General features: G+C 37.0%; 3 protein-coding genes across 4 annotated transcripts in view; all 3 read left to right on the forward strand.

Moving 5' to 3' along the window:
- LOC122079224 (sodium/hydrogen exchanger 8-like) overlaps positions 1-9067 on the forward strand; it is a 51871-nt gene extending 42804 nt beyond the window's left edge. The window contains exons 21-23 of the mRNA XM_042645500.1: positions 92-347; positions 8212-8513; positions 8604-9067. Coding sequence (XP_042501434.1) covers positions 92-347; positions 8212-8513; positions 8604-8918 — 873 coding nt within the window. The 3' untranslated portion in view covers positions 8919-9067. The remainder of the gene's footprint in view (positions 1-91; positions 348-8211; positions 8514-8603) is intronic.
- Positions 9068-10136: 1069 nt separating this feature from the next.
- Positions 10137-12172, forward strand: LOC122078228 (non-functional NADPH-dependent codeinone reductase 2-like). 2 transcript variants are annotated; one of them, XM_042644122.1, is made up of 4 exons: positions 10137-10502; positions 10576-10747; positions 10905-11084; positions 11815-12172. In XM_042644122.1, the coding sequence occupies exons 1-4, from the start codon at positions 10189-10191 to the stop codon at positions 12040-12042; spliced, it is 894 nt and encodes a 297-aa protein (XP_042500056.1). In that variant the 5' UTR covers positions 10137-10188; the 3' UTR covers positions 12043-12172. The 2 variants fall into 2 exon arrangements, with proteins under 2 accessions (XP_042500056.1, XP_042500055.1); XM_042644121.1 differs by having other exon boundaries at positions 10139-10502; positions 10576-10816.
- Positions 12173-12311: 139 nt separating this feature from the next.
- Positions 12312-16419, forward strand: LOC122078230 (non-functional NADPH-dependent codeinone reductase 2-like). The gene is made up of 4 exons (XM_042644123.1): positions 12312-13729; positions 13817-14036; positions 14121-14300; positions 16006-16419. Exons 1-4 carry the CDS (start codon positions 13416-13418, stop codon positions 16234-16236), a joined length of 945 nt encoding a protein of 314 aa, XP_042500057.1. The 5' UTR covers positions 12312-13415; the 3' UTR covers positions 16237-16419.
- Positions 16420-16653: the final 234 nt, after the last annotated feature.

Here is a 16653-nt window from a genome sequence, read left to right on the forward strand (position 1 = left end):
AAGGGTTATGTTGCTAGTCTAGTTTATAAAGAACCATACTGCGTGACTTTACATGAGTAGCAGTTTCTTAATCTATATATTTCCTTTTCAGGAAAGTGCAATTGTCTTGGCCAAACTCTTACTTCCTCAGATGTTTGAGAAAATGCCAATGCAAGAATTGAGAGCTCTTGTTGCAGAGAGATCAATGATGAACATATACACAAGGGGTGAAACTGTAGAAGTGCCAAGCCATTCAATTGCTTTACTATTGGAAGGGTTCATAAAAAACCAAGATGAACTGATTACATCTCCAGCAGCACTTTTGCCATCATGTGGAGAGCTGAGCTTTACCAATCAGGAAACAACAGGTAATGATTCTTGTAGAATCATTTTAGCATCTTACTGGTCATGGTTGTCCTCTTACCTGTGTAACAACACCAGAAACAATATTAACCAGCAACAATACTCTAGAGGAATACTAGAAGAACTGTTAAGGGGAGAAAGTGGGGCTTACAGTTGGAGACTCTAGTTACCCTAGCCATGAGTACTCTAATATATATATATATATATATATAACTTTTAAAGGAGTGAAATTGCAAGTAACCCTATAATAATAAAGTGACCAATATACCAAGGCTTATGAAAGTCAAAATCAGGATTGAGTCAGTCAGTTCCGATTCCGATTTTTGAAACAGTGAATATCCCCCATATGGTAGAACTAGAACTTAAACACTAAACCCACACATAATGAACATCACCATGAATAGTTAATTGTCACCACAGTTACTAAACAGCTCCACCACGACAACTTCACTCTCCCTCAAGCTTGAGCATAAAATCACTCGTACCCAGCTTGGAGCAACCATCAAGAAAAGGTGGACAAAACAATGCCTTAGTGAACCTATCACCAAGCTGACTCCTAGAACCAACAAATGGTGTAGTAATCAACTTTTTCATTACAGCATCTCTCATGCAATGACAGTCAACCTCGATGTGCCTTGTACACTCGTGAAAAAACACAAAGTTTTTCACAATGTAAATGGCTTTCTAGTTATCATAAACATATCAATAGGGTTGGTAATATGAAACCCATTCTCTTGAAGAAGAGACTTTACCCTCATTAACTCAGCTGCAGTTTGAGCCATAGCTCTATACTCGGCTTCAACACTAAATCTTGCCCTTGTAGTTTGTGTTAGAGTTTATGTAATAAGGGTACTTTAGGAACTAGTTTATTGTCTAGTTGTCTTATATTGTATTTTCTCCATTTTACCTTTTTCCTCTCTAGGTAGGTGTATGTAATTCATTGGATCTTATTAGTGAATTAATATAGGTGTGGTAGAGATCATTCTCTAACACACAACATTCTCTCATCATCTCCTTTCTTGTTGTTCTTCTTCTTCTCCTTTGACCTACTCTCTTTTCTCCTTTTGTTCTCTCTTTCAATATTTATATTCTAATTGTCTATTTTTTACTTCTCCAAGCATAAGATTTCCACTAACAATAGTACAGTATCCAGTAGTGGATCTTCATCACCTGCTAAGTCTACATCAGAGTATCAAATATCTTCACTATTTCTATGAGGTTTGTATATGAGACCCTTTCCTGGAGAACTTTTAAGATACCGCAAAACTCGACAAGCTACCTCCCAGTGAGTCCTTTTGGGCGTCTTCATAATTGGCTTATAACTCCTATGATAAAAGAAATATATGACCTGGTCTCAGTGAGATAAATAAGTTTACTAACACCAGAACAATATTAACCAGCAACAATATTCTAGAGAAATACGAGAGGAGGAAGAAAGGAAGAAAAGAAGAAGAATTGTAACGGAGAAAGTAGGTCCTACAGTTGGAGACTCTAGTTAACCTAACCATGAGCACTCTAATAGATAAATATCATTTATAAAGTACTATTGACTGATAAACACTCCTATGGTATAATTAGAACTTAAACAACAAACCCCCTCATAATTTATAAAGGAGTGCAATTACTAGTAAACCCATAGCAATAAAGTTCTTTTACTGATAAGCACTCCCTATGGTAGAACTAGAACTTAAACAAGAAACCCACTCATAATATAAACACCACTGTGAATAGTTAACTTTCATGAGAGTTATTATACAGCACCACCACTTAAACTTCTACAACCTGGATTGACATCTTAGTTGTTCAAGTGCCAAGGGGCGAACAAAGATGGTGGAGGGTTGTCTAAATGCTTGGCGGACAAGTCACCCGCTTAGGCATTGCCAAGGCGCATAAGTCACCCAAGTGTTATTTTTCATTTTTCCTCTTTTGTAACATTATTTATGTTAGGAATTATTGATTAAAAAGTTCACAACATTGCTCACGTGAATGGTGTTCACAGGTACTGTTCAAATGAACAATAACTCGTGAATAATAACTTTATATTTCCCTTTTTTATGTCATTATGTCCTTTATGCCCTTGTCAAGGTTTTGTCATGATCATATATTGAATGAAGTGGGCAGTCTCAACAATAAGGTTGTGACTCCCAAGGTTACAGCCATCTCTGTTTCTCTCTCTCTCTCTCTTTCTCTTCCTCTTCCTCTTCCTCTTCCTCTTTCTCGTTATTTACAATTTTGTATGCTACATATACCTTGTGTCATCAAAAATCAACATTAAGCCACATCAATTCATAAAAAATCAAGTCATTAAGTCATAAAAAAAAATCAACATTTAGAGAAATGTTCTTGTTCTCTGATAAGTTTGACTGGTCAAATGATTTTATTTTTATACGAAACTTTTTGTATTAGGTAGAACACAACCGGCTTTCTAACAAGTCTAAGATTACTTAAATCTAAATCATAACAAAGTTAAGTTTCGGAAAACATATTTAAAAATGCGTGAATGCTGTTAAAATCTCCTGAATGAAAATAGTTTTATGGACATCAAAACAAAAGATTATTTTACCGCACATTTGGTTTTTAGCAATGTTTTACCATGATAAGATTTATGAAATTTGTAGAATTAACAAAAACGTAAGCATTTGAAATTTGAAAATCGCCCCCACAATAAAAAATTATGTTTTGTTCTTGGACTGGAGGGTTAATAATGTAAGATTAGATCACAAGTGATCCTAATCCTAGGTAGGATTTGAAATTCTGGCCGAATGGAGAAGATGTCCTCCAATAGGCTTGGTTCTAGCTCTCAAACACTCTCTCACAGCAAACAAATAAAAGGAAAATAAGAAAAGAAAGAGAATTCGATGGAGGGTTGTGAAAGGGGAAGAAGAACTAGTGAATGAGCATCTCACCCTCAAGTTTAGGCATCTCACGTAGGGTCTCACCCAATTGCATTCCACAGTACAACAACATAAGCCATCTTTTTTTTTTTTATATTAATAAATTCGGGTTCAATGTTGTAGCCCCTTACAAACTTATATAGAAGACTCAAAACTGACTCAAACACTAAAAAAGAAAGGCCTAACCCAATCCTTAACTAATTGAAAAACCTAAATTGACTAAAAAACTGAAATAACAAAAAAGATGGACTCAAAACAGAACTCTAACTAAATTAATGAATTAAATCTCGTGTTCCCACTTTCTACCCATATTTTAGGCCCATTAAAGTGACCCATTACAAAGAAAACCCATGTGATCAAAGGCCCAACAAATACATAACCCTACCTAAGGCTTATTTCCAATAAAATAAGCCTACTAAATGACTCATCTGCATCAATTCTCCACCACTTAAAAAAAACTCGACCTCGAGTTTTGAACATGAGAACGACCACCTTGATGTGATGAAGGTTATGCAGTCCATAATAAAATTCAGGCAACTCTTTGAAGACATGAATGTAGTCTAGAATGTGAAGAGCTCGATCTTCTAGATACTTCAATGCAATGATGAACTCCACATATGTAACCTCAACATCATTGGATGTTTCCATAGGGTCATTTACATATGCACCTTCAACCCTTTCAAACTCCAATGTAACATAAAGCACTTTTGGTTCATCTACCTGGTGGTTCTCAATCAATTTCATTGATGGTTCAAACACAACTTCAATCTTGAACCCCTTAGGATCTTCCTATTAGCTGTTCACAATCATCACAGTTGTTGTAGTGTCAAGTTCCTCAGTCTCAACCTCAATGTTCATTGTGGCAATCTTGTTGCTTTCGAATTCTTCCACATGAGTCTCATTGATGGGAACATCAATGACTAGCTCGTCCTTGATAATAGCAATTGCTAAAATTTCTTCAACACTAACCTTAACTTTTGACTCTAGTTCATTGGTTAGAGATGTCCTCTCATGTTGCTCCTTTTCAATTTTTTGCAACATAGTGGCCACGTGGTTTAACAATTCTTTCATGCTCTTGTCACCTATTGGTGGCTTTTGGGGTATAACTGGATGGAACTCCGGTGGAGGGAAGTACATACTTCGTTCACATTTAAATAGGTGTATACCTGCCAACTTATACTCTATCTTCTCTTAAGTTCTAGGCTCCCGTTCTTGAGCTTGAAGTTGCTTTTCACGAATTCTCCATTTGATTCAAGCAAAATATTTCATTTGGGAGCAAGCATATCAAAGTCGTTGTGTCTCTGTCAGGTTATAGGAATCAAAGTAAATGTTCAATTCCTTTACTTAATCAAGGAACATGTATGAAATATTTTTTTCTCTGAAAATCACGCGGCTCCATTGAATAGGTTGGCTTTGATACCAAATAATGTAAGATTGGATCACAAGTGATCCTAATCTCAGGCAGGATCTGAAATTCTGGCTGAATAGAGAAGATGTCCTCCAATAGGCTTGGTTCTAGCTCTCAAACACTCTCTCACAGCAAACAAATAAAAGGAAAATAAGAAAATAAAGAGAATTCGATGGAGGTTTGTGAAGGGGGGAAAAGAAATAGTGAATGGGTATCTCACCCTCAGGTTTAGGCATCTTACGTAGGGCATCTCACCCAACTGCATCCCACAGCACAACAACACAACAGCATAAGCCATTTTTTTTTTTCATTAATAAATTCATGTTCAATATTGTAACTCCTTACAAACAATATAGAAGACTCAAAACTGACTCAAACACTAAAAAGGAAAGGCCTAACTCAATCCTTAACTAATTAGGAAACCTAAATTGACTAGAAAACTGAAATAACAAAAAAGATAGACTCAAAATAAGACTCTAACTAAACTAATGAATTAAATCTCGTTTTTCTACTTTCTACCCATATTTTAGGTCCATTAAAGTGGCCCATTACAAAGAAAACCCATGGGATCAAAGGCCCAACACATACATAACCCAACCCAAGGCTTATTTCCAATAAATAAGCCCATTAACTGACTTGTCTGTATCAGTTGACTTTTTTATCCTTTTAGAATTGAATTTTTAAACTATTTTTTATTGGATTCAAATAGGGGGTATTTTCTTATTTATGAATAATATCTTAAGTAAATGAAATGAAATATTTACTTAAATGATATTTGACATGAATAAGTGTTGTGTCTTGTAGTAAGGCGACAATCGCCCAAACCCAACAAGGCCGCCTGGACATCTAGGCAACGCCTTGACAACTATGGTTGACATATTAGCTTAGTAACATTGATTGCCTGCTTAAAAAGAAGTGCTTTAAAAAAAATCAAGTGCTGTAAAAAAAAAAACCATTTATGTAAGACAGCATTTTTTGATACGATGCAAAAGGGTTTCATATAAGACATACAACAATTTTGCAGATCAAGCTGCTGAATTAGGTCTGTAGTAGCCCAATGAATATATTTTTTTATCTTAACATTCTAGATAAAAAATGAACAATATAAAATTATTTTATGATACTTCGATGAGTTAATTAGGGGTTCTAAATTTTTCTCTATTAGAAAATATTTTAAAGAAATATTGAATTACCTCAAAGACTTGAAATTTCATAGCTGTAGGTGATGCAGAGTTTAGCATAGGAAGAAGAAACATGCCCCTATTTGAGCCCAGTGGTCTTCAGTTATAACCAGAACACTTAAGCAGTTAAGCCCACACTTAGGCCCCTATTCTGGTTAAAACTTAAGCCTGTCATAGGCCATCACTTAAGCCGAATATAGGCCTTCAGTTGCACTAGTTTTGAGGCCCATATTCGGTCTCCTAATGGGTCATCGGTTGGTGTCGTTGGTGAAGAACAAATCTTGTGGTCCCATGTTGGGAATGTCTATTTTCAATGTTAGTCTTTTCCTCTTTAGTTTAAGCCATTAGAACTTTCTACTTTTTATTGTAGGCTACTTGGTAGCCAAGGGTATTTTATTTTATTATAGGCTACTTGGTAGCCAAGGGTATTTTATTTTATTATAGGCTACTTGGTAGCCAAGGATTCTGTTTTTGTAATTTTTCTATTTAATTTAATATATAGAAGAAGAAAGGAGATCCCTCCCACGATTTTGGCAACAAAGCGAGTCTTCTTCAATTAAGCGACAGTTCCTATGGTGAAGTAGCAGCAACCAAGGTGGTGAATCCTTGGAACAGTGGGTGGTGAAGCCTAAGCTAGGTCTTGGTGGTGAAACCCGACCATATTCCCCTCTCCTCTCTTTCTCTCCTATTCTTCTTCTTTGTTTGCTGGTTCACTGCATAAACCCTACTACCGTGGGGGTATTTCACTGTTATAAGGGCTGCGGGTTCAAATTGGAAAAGTTGTACACCTTGCGGACCGCGGTTCAGTCTTCTTCAAGTTCTCACTTGGGGGTATTTCACTGTTATAAGGGCTGCGGGTTCAAATTGGAAAAGTTGTACACCTTGCGGACCGCGGTTCAGTCTTCTTCAAGTTCTCACTTCTGTTTTGGGTTGTACTCCAACAACCATTGGTTCCTAGGCAGAGCTTTCTTCTTACTCTTTATCCCCTCCATTGGTGTTCTTAGTCCAGCCTATCCAACCATTGGATTGGCCTATACTTTTTATATTATCTGCTTCTTTGTCCTCACTACCTACGACCAGAATTTGACCCACAGATTGTGATATAGTACTGATCTTAATATTTACAAAATCTGTTTTCTACTGGACTTCCTGTTTTCTGTTTTCTACTGTTCTAGAAGATCTAACCATTGGATCAGCTTGATATTTGGAGGGATTGAACACCCTATTGAGAGCTGTATTCGACTTTAATTTTATCTCCATCCAACTGTTAGATTCTGAGATTTCTTAACTTCTTATATTTCTGTCCTTTTGTTTCTTAAACTTGAATTGTTGTGTTTCTGTCCTAGGTTGACTGTGTTCTCTAAATCTTATTTTGCCTATCCTAGAGCACGTAGGGATTGAAATTTTTATTGCTGGTGGAACGCATCAGTACTCACCAAAATGGATCTTTAGCTTAGTAGCATTCACTGTCATGGGCTCAGAGAGTAGGCCATTGGCCTGGCTGCACGGGTGAAGGACCAAATCCAAAGACAAGACACCAAGGGCTGCATGGACCCAATGCGTTGAAAGTGCACTAGTAGATAAAAACCAATTAAATGGGGTCATTCAAAGTCTGCAACTGACCTCTAGAAAAAGGCACTGAAGCCCAAATCTGAATCAAATTAGGTACCTTATTAGGAATGCCAATCAAGAGAAAAAGAAAAATACTTAAATAGTCAAATTTCATAAAGAGGCATGTAACCCAATTGAAAGGGAAGAAAAGGTATGGAACCTTATCAAAATCCAATTAAGGGAAAGAAAGGATCTGACCTCCAAAACTATAATAGAGGCCGTTTCAAAGGACTGTGGATACAAGAGAGCTCCAAGATCCATTCAGCATCTCAGATGCTTGAACATTTGAGGTTTACGTCACATCCATTCTCTCAATCAACTACAGCCTGTTCATGGAGGGATTCCTTCCACGACCTAGTCTCTTCTGATTGAATCAATGGTATCCACAGGCCATAAGCCAAGACCTGCACTAAACAATTGACTAACAGAAACTCTCCCATGGATTTGAGCAGTGAATCTGGTGATGTCCTTTCTTATTGACCAAGTCTCTGCCCAATTAATGTAATACATGTTTCTTATAAAACACAATACGTGTTACCAATAGTAAATTTCACAGATTACTCAAGAAGATATGAGTTATCTTGATTTTTCTTCTCTGCTTCCCTACTAAACATTTTTTTTGCTGATCTTTCTGTCAGTTCTGATTAAGCTGTCCGACCAACTTACTACTTACTGCAACATATGATCTATTGTGGAAAATTATTTGAATAATTTCCTGTTATGGGTGAAGTACAAAACCATAGGTTGCATTCTCTTATGTTATTGGTTGGCCCAGGTGTGAAGGCAACAAGTTTCTGTCACCAAGGATCCTGGTATCAGGTTGAGACAAGAGCAAGGGTAATCCGTTTTAATATTGCAGCATTTGAGGCTGACAGTGGGCTTCTGAAAAGGCCAGCTTCATTGGTCCCGCATTCAGTCGATCCCCAAAGATGCCCTAGTCGAGAGTACAGACGTTTTATGAGTTGGCCTGAGAATTTCTACAAACCAAAACGATGCCATCGGCACCCTGATGTAGCTGATCAGGAAGCAAACAATCTGTCTGCAAGGGCATTGCAGCTGAGCATTTACGGCAGCATGGTTTGTTTACTTGTTAATGCACCTTGCTTTAATTTGCAACCATTAGTAGTATTTTCTCAACCTATACTGTTCGGTTGCTTGAATTATTAGGTTGGTGAGACACACAGGTGGACTCGAAACTTTCCGAGGACCTCTCAAACTAAGTCATCACATGGCGAGTCATATCCCAGAATTCGTTCAACTGGAGTACTTGGCCGTCGACTAGTTTCTGCCAGATCCGAGGGAGCTGCTACTGTTAACAATGGCTTCAAAACAAAAGAATTAACGGGGCCAAACCCCAGTACCCTGATTCCAAATAGAAAAACCAAAAAAATTTATCAAGTTGATGATTCTAGCGATGAATCAGGTAGTGATGATGGATTTATTGTGAGAATTGATTCCCCAAGTACACTATCTTTCCGTTAGGCTTCTTGGAGTCAGTTTTGTTCTATCTTCAAGGGTCACGCTCATGTTTCCTTTGTATCATTGTAAAATAGCTGTTCAGTGCTGTTCTATCTAATTATCTCAGATTTGTAAAGCAATACTGATTAAATAAATGAATTATTATTATATCTGGTTAAATCTCCACAGTATGAGCGAATGATGGGAATAAAGTCCTTAGATTGTCAACAGGTAGAGAATTCAAACTTAAAATTCAGAAACCAGAGTATTTTTGTATTACCAATCCATTATGGCTGATTCTTCTATCTACATCATATTTGACCAGTTTGACCCAACTCTCAGGATGCAGCATCAGATGTATAGTCTTCTGTAAAGTTTTCAGATGTTGATACAGTGGGACCTCACTACAGCAAAGAATATTGAAGCTACTGACTGTCGGCATTTTAGTTGTTGGAACTTGGAATAAAGATTTTTTTTGTTTTGGGGGAGGGTGGAGAGGAAGGTGTTTGTGGGTTGTGGTGTTGGTGGTGTTTTGAAAGAGTAGGGTTAGTTGGCTAATCCTTCCGACTCAAGAAAATGCTAATCCAAAGCTGTGTAGGATGATGCATGGCTGGGATCCCGTTTGCCCTTGCACATGTACCCATCTTAAAAGCAATCTGAGTTCATTCTTTTGGAGCAAAAAATCAATCCGAAATTATCAGGCTTAATTCCACTCCCAAAGTGTTCCTCCAGAATAAAAATACATAAATCACTAGAATATCACTCCAAAAGAACCAGGCAGTCCCAATAGGGTTTGGGCATTCACTAATCCTGGTAGCTTGATGGCCTGGGTTGGGTTCCTTCGACAGTAGCCAAGCCCAATCTAAGCATATATAAAGGCAGGTTTGATGAACATCAAGTATATGAAGCATCGAACTTGGTACGAGCCGTAAACTTGGACGTCTGGAGTTCGACTTCCACTAGGCACACCTTAGGTCACTCACACGGAGGTGATTAGTGCTCTTCACTGCTTTCAGTGAAAGTTGAATGGTTCTCATTCAACCCCGGTATGATCCGATCCATGCTGTTGTAGGGTCAGTATGAGCCCGCAGGACTGGTCAGGCCGAAGGCTTGGATACCCGTTGTTAGCAAAAAAAAAAAAAACAAGTATATGAAGCAGCAAGAGTGGTGCATGTTAAACCTTATCTATCTTACTAGTCAACCCATAATGTGAGGATATAAAAGAGTGGTACACATGCCCATACAGTCACCTAATAAAAACAGTTCTATGGCAGATCAGAACACAGCAGAATAGATGGTTTGCATTCCAGGAATATCTATGGGCTCCAGAGGTCGAGGCATCCCCTCCCTTGGCATGGGCACGGCAGTCTATCCCTTCACTGGTTCTGAAACCATGAAGTCAGCCATTCTCCATGCAATCCAACTTGGTTACAGGCACTTCGACTCAGCTGCTCTCTATCAATCAGAGGAGCCTCTTGGAGAAACCATCAAAGAAGCCCAAAGGCTGGGCTTCATCAAATCCAGAGATGAGCTTTTCATCACTTCCAAACTATGGTGCAGTGATGCCCACCATGAGCGTGTCCTTCCAGCTCTCAAAAAGACACTGCAGTATAAACAAAAATACTTTCTTTTATTTTTGTTTTGCACTGTAAATTTTTTTCTTATAATTGTTTCTGTGTAGGAATCTTCAATTGGAATACCTTGATCTCTACCTCATCCATTGGCCTGTAAGTCTGAAGCCAGGGGAATTTGAACTGCCCTTAAAGAAGGAAGACCTTCTCCCTATGGATTTCAAGTCTGTATGGGAATCAGTGGAGCACTGTCAAAAGCTCGGCCTCACGAGATTCATCGGAGTAAGCAACTTCTCTTGCAAGAAGCTTGAATTACTAGTTTTTGCCAAGATCCCTCCGGCCGTCAATCAAGTGAGTTTGTTTAGATCTTTTCTTGAATTATTATTGGAAGTTAAAAAGGCTGAGAGATGTTTATGTATGTATTGTTTGTATTTATAAGGTGGAGATGAACCCACTTTGGCATCAAAAGAAGCTGAGGGAGTTCTGCAAGGAAAAGGGTATACATATTACTGCTTACTCTCCCTTGGGTGCCAAAGGAACACTTTGGGGCACTAACAGAGTTATGGAGAGTGAGGTACTAAAAGAGATAGCAGAGGCAAGAGGAAAGACAATTGCTCAGGTGAGGTCTTACTTTCCCTCACTCATTCCAAGGGCTAGTTTTGTAAAATGAACTAGAGTTCATCATATTACAATATGACCCCGCCACAAGATGTACAGAATAAGCTTTTCATTATTACTGCCTGATCATTGGAAAAATTATGCAATGACATGACCCTAACCTGATAGTCCACTACTCCTCAGTCCAGGTTTCCTAGGTCTGGGGTTGTCTTCATTGGTTTGAACTTTAAACTTAATTCTTGAGAGGGACCCACTTGAAGATTTTATTTCTGCAATCTAGGGTTTTAGGATCCATATAAGCTTGCCCGGTTGTCACTTGATAAGAGGAGTAGATCATTATACATAGGATGAGAAACATTTGATATAATAGTGACTGGAGAGATTGCCCATCTGCGTCAGAAACCCGGTGTATGATATCATCAGTTTTAACTCGTTGACTTGGCCAATTAAACTGGGTCAATGATGATTTTACAAGACTTTGAAAAATGGGAAAAACCTCAAAATAAGAAAGAAACTAGGACTAAAGTCTATCAAGGTCTCTCACAATATCATGAGATATTATGCCTCTCTCTCTGAAGCTGCATTATTGTTTTATCTTGCCAATTTTCTTGATAAGATTAATTATATTTATTATTTACAATTTAAGAAGAAAAGAGAGGGAATTCCATTACGTAGCTTTGTATCTCTCCATTAAAATAATATGAACTAGTTTTTACTAATTCATGGTGTAGGTTTGCTTGAGATGGGTGTATGAGCAAGGGGTGAGTGTACTAGTGAAGAGCTTCAACAATGAAAGGTTGAAGGAGAACCTTGAGATATTTGATTGGATGCTGAGTCAAGAGGAGTTGCAAAAGATTGATGGTATTTCAAAAAAGAAAGGGTTCCCTGGCTTGGAATTTATCTCAGAAGAAGGCCCATACAAGTCCCTCGATGAGCTTTGGGATGGAGAGATAGCATAATAAATAGATAGATGATCATGGACTTGATATATATATAAATCTCTAATATAACATAATATTCAAGGCGAAAGGGTTTAAATGTCTTAATTAAGTCCAAAAAAAAAAAAAAAAAAAAAGACCTACATACTCATAGTGAGGTGTCTGAAAAGTGGGAGATTTGGGAAATTTTTCAAACAACACAAATTAAGAATAAATGTAACAAGGAAATGAAAAACTATATATATGTAAAAGCTTGCAATACTCCACAGATATTTCTTTTTTTTTTTTTTTTTCTCCCAGCAAACGTATAACACAATTTTATATAGGGTTTAGGGTGAGCAGTGGAGGAGGGGTGGGAGCATTAACCTAAAGCCAGAGTGAAATATATGGATGTATTTACACACATGAATTTATATGTGGATTTTAAATAAAGTGAATAGGTGGGAGCATTAACCTATAACTACAATTTCTCAACACTAAACCTATATTTGCAAATTATCTAGGGTTTTCTATCCGTAGTTACAAATGCAATCACAAAAGCTATAGTTCCATATTGCCTATTATATGAAAAAGCTACTTTATAGCTACAGATTTTAGTTGTAAAATTTTTTGCAATGCATTTGTAGCTGCAGAATGTTACACCCTAAAATTTGTAATTGCGATTTTATAGTTGAAGATTTTTTATGTAGCAAAAGTTAGAGCTGTGGAATTTTTATTATGAAGACCTAGTTACATATTTATGTGTAATAAAGGCTATAACTGTAAATATTAGCTGCATATTTTCGTACAACAACATATAATTGCAGATTTTAGCTGTGTATTTGTTACAAAAACCTATAGCTGCATATAAAAATATATAGCTACATATTTTTTTGCACAGTAACAACATATAATAATATCTTTTAGTTGTATATATTTTTTTTGATAAATTTGTATGTGTTTCTTTTACCCACATAATACATTATATATTCCTCCAATTCGGGTTATCCATCGGACTGCGATCGATTGGGTGATACTGGACCACCTCCGCTACCATCACATATCTCAGAAGAAAAAAAATCTCATTCGAATTGCCATTAAAACATTTCGAAGTGTCATTTTTCAAAACAGGTCAAGAATTCGAGACAAACGTAATAGATTTGATACTGATACTTGATCCAGAAACGGGCAGGTTTTAATTTTGGGTTTGGCCAATACCGATATGATCCATCTGATATCGACACTTAGAAGTCAGAACCCTGCTTTCTAGTAACGCCTGTCGTAAAATTTAGGACAAGCTTCCAAGTTCCAACAGATAACGAATAATTTGGTATATATTAGGTACAAAATGATATTTTGGTGTATTAGGTACAACATAGGTGATAGGAAACGATTGCTAGCACAGAACAGAAGAGATGGTAACCATTCCAGAGGTATCCATGGGTTCCACAGGCCTAGTCGTCCCCTCCCTTGGCATGGGCATGGCAGTCTATCCCTTAACTTCTTCTGAAACCATGAAATCAGCCATTCTCCATGCAATTCAACTCGGTTACAGGCACTTCGACACTGCGGCTATCTATCGATCGCAGCATCCTCTTGGGGAAGCCATTAAAGAAGCCCAAAGACTAGGCTTCATCAAATCAAGAGATGAGCTTTTCATCACTTCCAAACTATGGTGCAGTGAGGCTCACCATGGCTGTGTCCTTCCAGCTCTCAAAAAGACTCTCCAGTAAGAAACAACTACAAAGATTTTTAGTTTCTTCAAAATTTTGTACTGTAAATATTATTATTATTATTTATAACTATTTCTGTGTAGGATTCTTCAATTGGAGTACCTTGATCTCTATCTCATCCATTGCCCTGCAATTCTGAAACTAGAGGGATATGAACTGCCAATGGGATTCAAGTCTATTTGGGAATCAATGGAGAAGTCTCAGAAGCTTGGCCTCACTAGATTCATTGGAGTCAGCAACTTTTGCTACAGGAAGCTCGAAGAATTACTTGTTGATGTTAAGATCCCTCCAGCTATCAATCAAGTGAGTTTGTTTAGAGATTTTTTTTAATTTTTTGTTGAAGTAGAGGATGAGAGAAGGTTATGTATTTATTGTTTGTTTATAAAGGTGGAGATGAACCCAGTTTGGCAGCAGAAGAAGCTGAGGGAGTTCTGCAAGGAAAAGGGAATACATATTACTGCTTACTCTCCCTTGGGAGCAAAAGGAACCCTCTGGGGCACTAACAGAGCTATGGAGTGTGAGGTACTAAAACAGATAGCAGAGGCAAAAAGAAAGACAGTTGCTCAGGTAAAGGACTCTTAATTTCCTTCACCACATATATTTGCACTTTGAAAGTAAGAATTGGAATCTGTACCATACCAGTGAAAAGAATCAAGGGCTAGTTTTGTAAAATGAGATTGGGTTCTGCAAATTACAATATGACCCACAAGATGCACAGGATATGCTTTTCAATGCATGATCATTGGGAAAATTAAGCATTGCTTATTACCATAATAACCAACACTACTCCAGTCCAAGTTTTCTAGGTTAGTCTGGGTTGTCTTTATTGCTTTAAAATTTGAACTATTTTTTGGTGCAAGGGGCCCACTAGGGACATACAAAGGATCCACATAGTAGTCAAGGTAGGACACATGGAGGGGCGAGGATGAAAACCTAAGAGGGTCACACATTTCTTGAAAAACTAGAAAAAGTACATAATGGGTTCATACATGCGATTTTTCAGGTGCCTCAAAGGGACTTAATCCACTAATCAAGTCCTTGAACACTCTCCAACATAGTAGTGTCAACCACCAAGGACAAAACCTATATCAGCAAAATTTGAATCGGAACTTAATTCTTTAGAGAGGAATCCACTTTAAGAATCTATTTTTGCCCATATCTAGGGTTTGGGTCTAGCTTGCCAAGTTGTCACATGAGAAGAGGGTTGGATCACTATCTGATGGAATTAGATGATATACTAGGAGATTGCTCATTTGACTCGGACACCCGTTTGTGTGATGTCTCAGTTTTGACTCGTTGGCTCGGTCAATTTAGGGAGGAAAGCCCTAGATAAAAAAAGAATTTAGGGATTTTCGTAAGATGTATTATTGTTTATCTTGCCAATGTGCTTGATAATAATAATAATAAGGTAAATTATTATAATATCATGGGTATATTATTTTTTTCATTTGTCAGAAGGCATTTATTTTGCCATGTTGATAGATAGTCTATCCATTATGACTTCCTGATAAAAAGGACATGGTCTAGATTCTAGAACAACTACATGTCAAATTTCAGAGTTTAATTGAATTAAATACTCCTCTTTATATTGGCATGCATAATGTGTATATCTATATATAAGTACTAATAATATTCTACATATTCCTATGCAATCTTCCATCCTTAGTAAAAACAAATTGTTTAGATTAAAAAAAAAAAAAACTGTAAAAAGGGAAGGCTCATATTTACTTTGTGCCACATCTCATTGTTATATGGATAGCGATTGGTGTACGATGTCTTGCATTCCGTCGCAATTTAATCCAAGGAGTTTGATGTCTTGTATTATGTCGTAGTTTAATCCATGGAGTATTGGTGTAAGTGTCTCGATAGAATAGAACGGTGGTCTTGAGGACAGTTTTGTACTTTACGGATTAAGGTTTTTTGCTATATATTTGTGGCGAGGTTTTCTTTCTATGTAATGCAAGTAATACTAAGAGGCGTGAAGACGAATACTATAACCCTATTCTCCATTGATAGTGAAGCAGAATCTCATTCCATCGAGGACGTAAGCAATCTTTCCAAACCTCGTAAACCTATCTGCATTGTTTGTTCTTGGTTTTCCATTATCTTCTGTATCGCTTTTAGGGTTGCATTTCTACATATAACTATCCTAATAATATTTACATTTGTTATTGTCAGTTTAAGAAGAAATTAGAGACTTTCATTATCTAGTTTGAATCTTTTTGGTTAAAAAAATAATAATAATAAACTAGATTACTAATGGATGGTGTAGGTTTGTTTGAGATGGGTGTACGAGCAAGGGATGAGCATAATAGTGAAAAGCCTCAACAAAGAAAGGTTGAAAGAGAATCTTGAGATATTTGATTGGATGCTAAGCCAAGAGGAGTTGCAAAAGATCGATGGCATATCACAACAGAAAAGATCCTCTGGATTGGAGGAATTTATCTCAGAAGAAAACCCTTACAAGTCCCTAGATGAGCTTTGTGATGGAGAGACATCATAATAAACAAAAGTGATCTTGGCCTTACTGTAAATGCATCTCCAATATTTTAATATCAATCCAAGGCAACTATTCCCTCTTTGGTTTTCTTATTTTGTGGAAGTGGAGAATTGCACCTATGTAATTGTATACAGATATTGTTGTTGTTTATGATGTGGAATTTACATCAGAAAAGGTTGTTGAACACAGGATGGGGCCAGCCTCAAATGGGAGGATTTTTTTTTTTTTAGTAAAATATCATCAACCAAAGATTCATCTTTCTGCTTCAAAATTGTTCTATAATAAGATCAAAATTGCCATTGGGTTTGTTATTTAAACACTCCACTTGCAATTCAAAATCATGCCGCACAAGTTTTATTCTGTTTCTTTCACTACAAATATCAATTGTATTAAAAAAGAAGAAAGAACAGAATGCAAATA

This window comes from Macadamia integrifolia, chromosome 5 (assembly GCF_013358625.1).
Source record: "Macadamia integrifolia cultivar HAES 741 chromosome 5, SCU_Mint_v3, whole genome shotgun sequence".
Taxonomy (NCBI): domain Eukaryota; kingdom Viridiplantae; phylum Streptophyta; class Magnoliopsida; order Proteales; family Proteaceae; genus Macadamia; species Macadamia integrifolia.

Excerpts from the sequence above, each read along its gene's own strand:
- LOC122078230 (XM_042644123.1), top strand. The coding sequence starts at position 13,416 with ATGGTAACCATTCCAGAGGTATCCATGGGTTCCACAGGCCTAGTCGTC. Across the intron at positions 13,730-13,816 it reads GCTCTCAAAAAGACTCTCCA|GATTCTTCAATTGGAGTACC; the intron begins GTAAGAAACAAC and ends ATTTCTGTGTAG. Across the intron at positions 14,301-16,005 it reads AAAGAAAGACAGTTGCTCAG|GTTTGTTTGAGATGGGTGTA; the intron begins GTAAAGGACTCT and ends TGGATGGTGTAG.
- LOC122078228 (XM_042644121.1), top strand. The coding sequence starts at position 10,189 with ATGGTTTGCATTCCAGGAATATCTATGGGCTCCAGAGGTCGAGGCATC. Across the intron at positions 10,503-10,575 it reads GCTCTCAAAAAGACACTGCA|GAATCTTCAATTGGAATACC; the intron begins GTATAAACAAAA and ends GTTTCTGTGTAG. Across the intron at positions 11,085-11,814 it reads GAGGAAAGACAATTGCTCAG|GTTTGCTTGAGATGGGTGTA; the intron begins GTGAGGTCTTAC and ends TTCATGGTGTAG.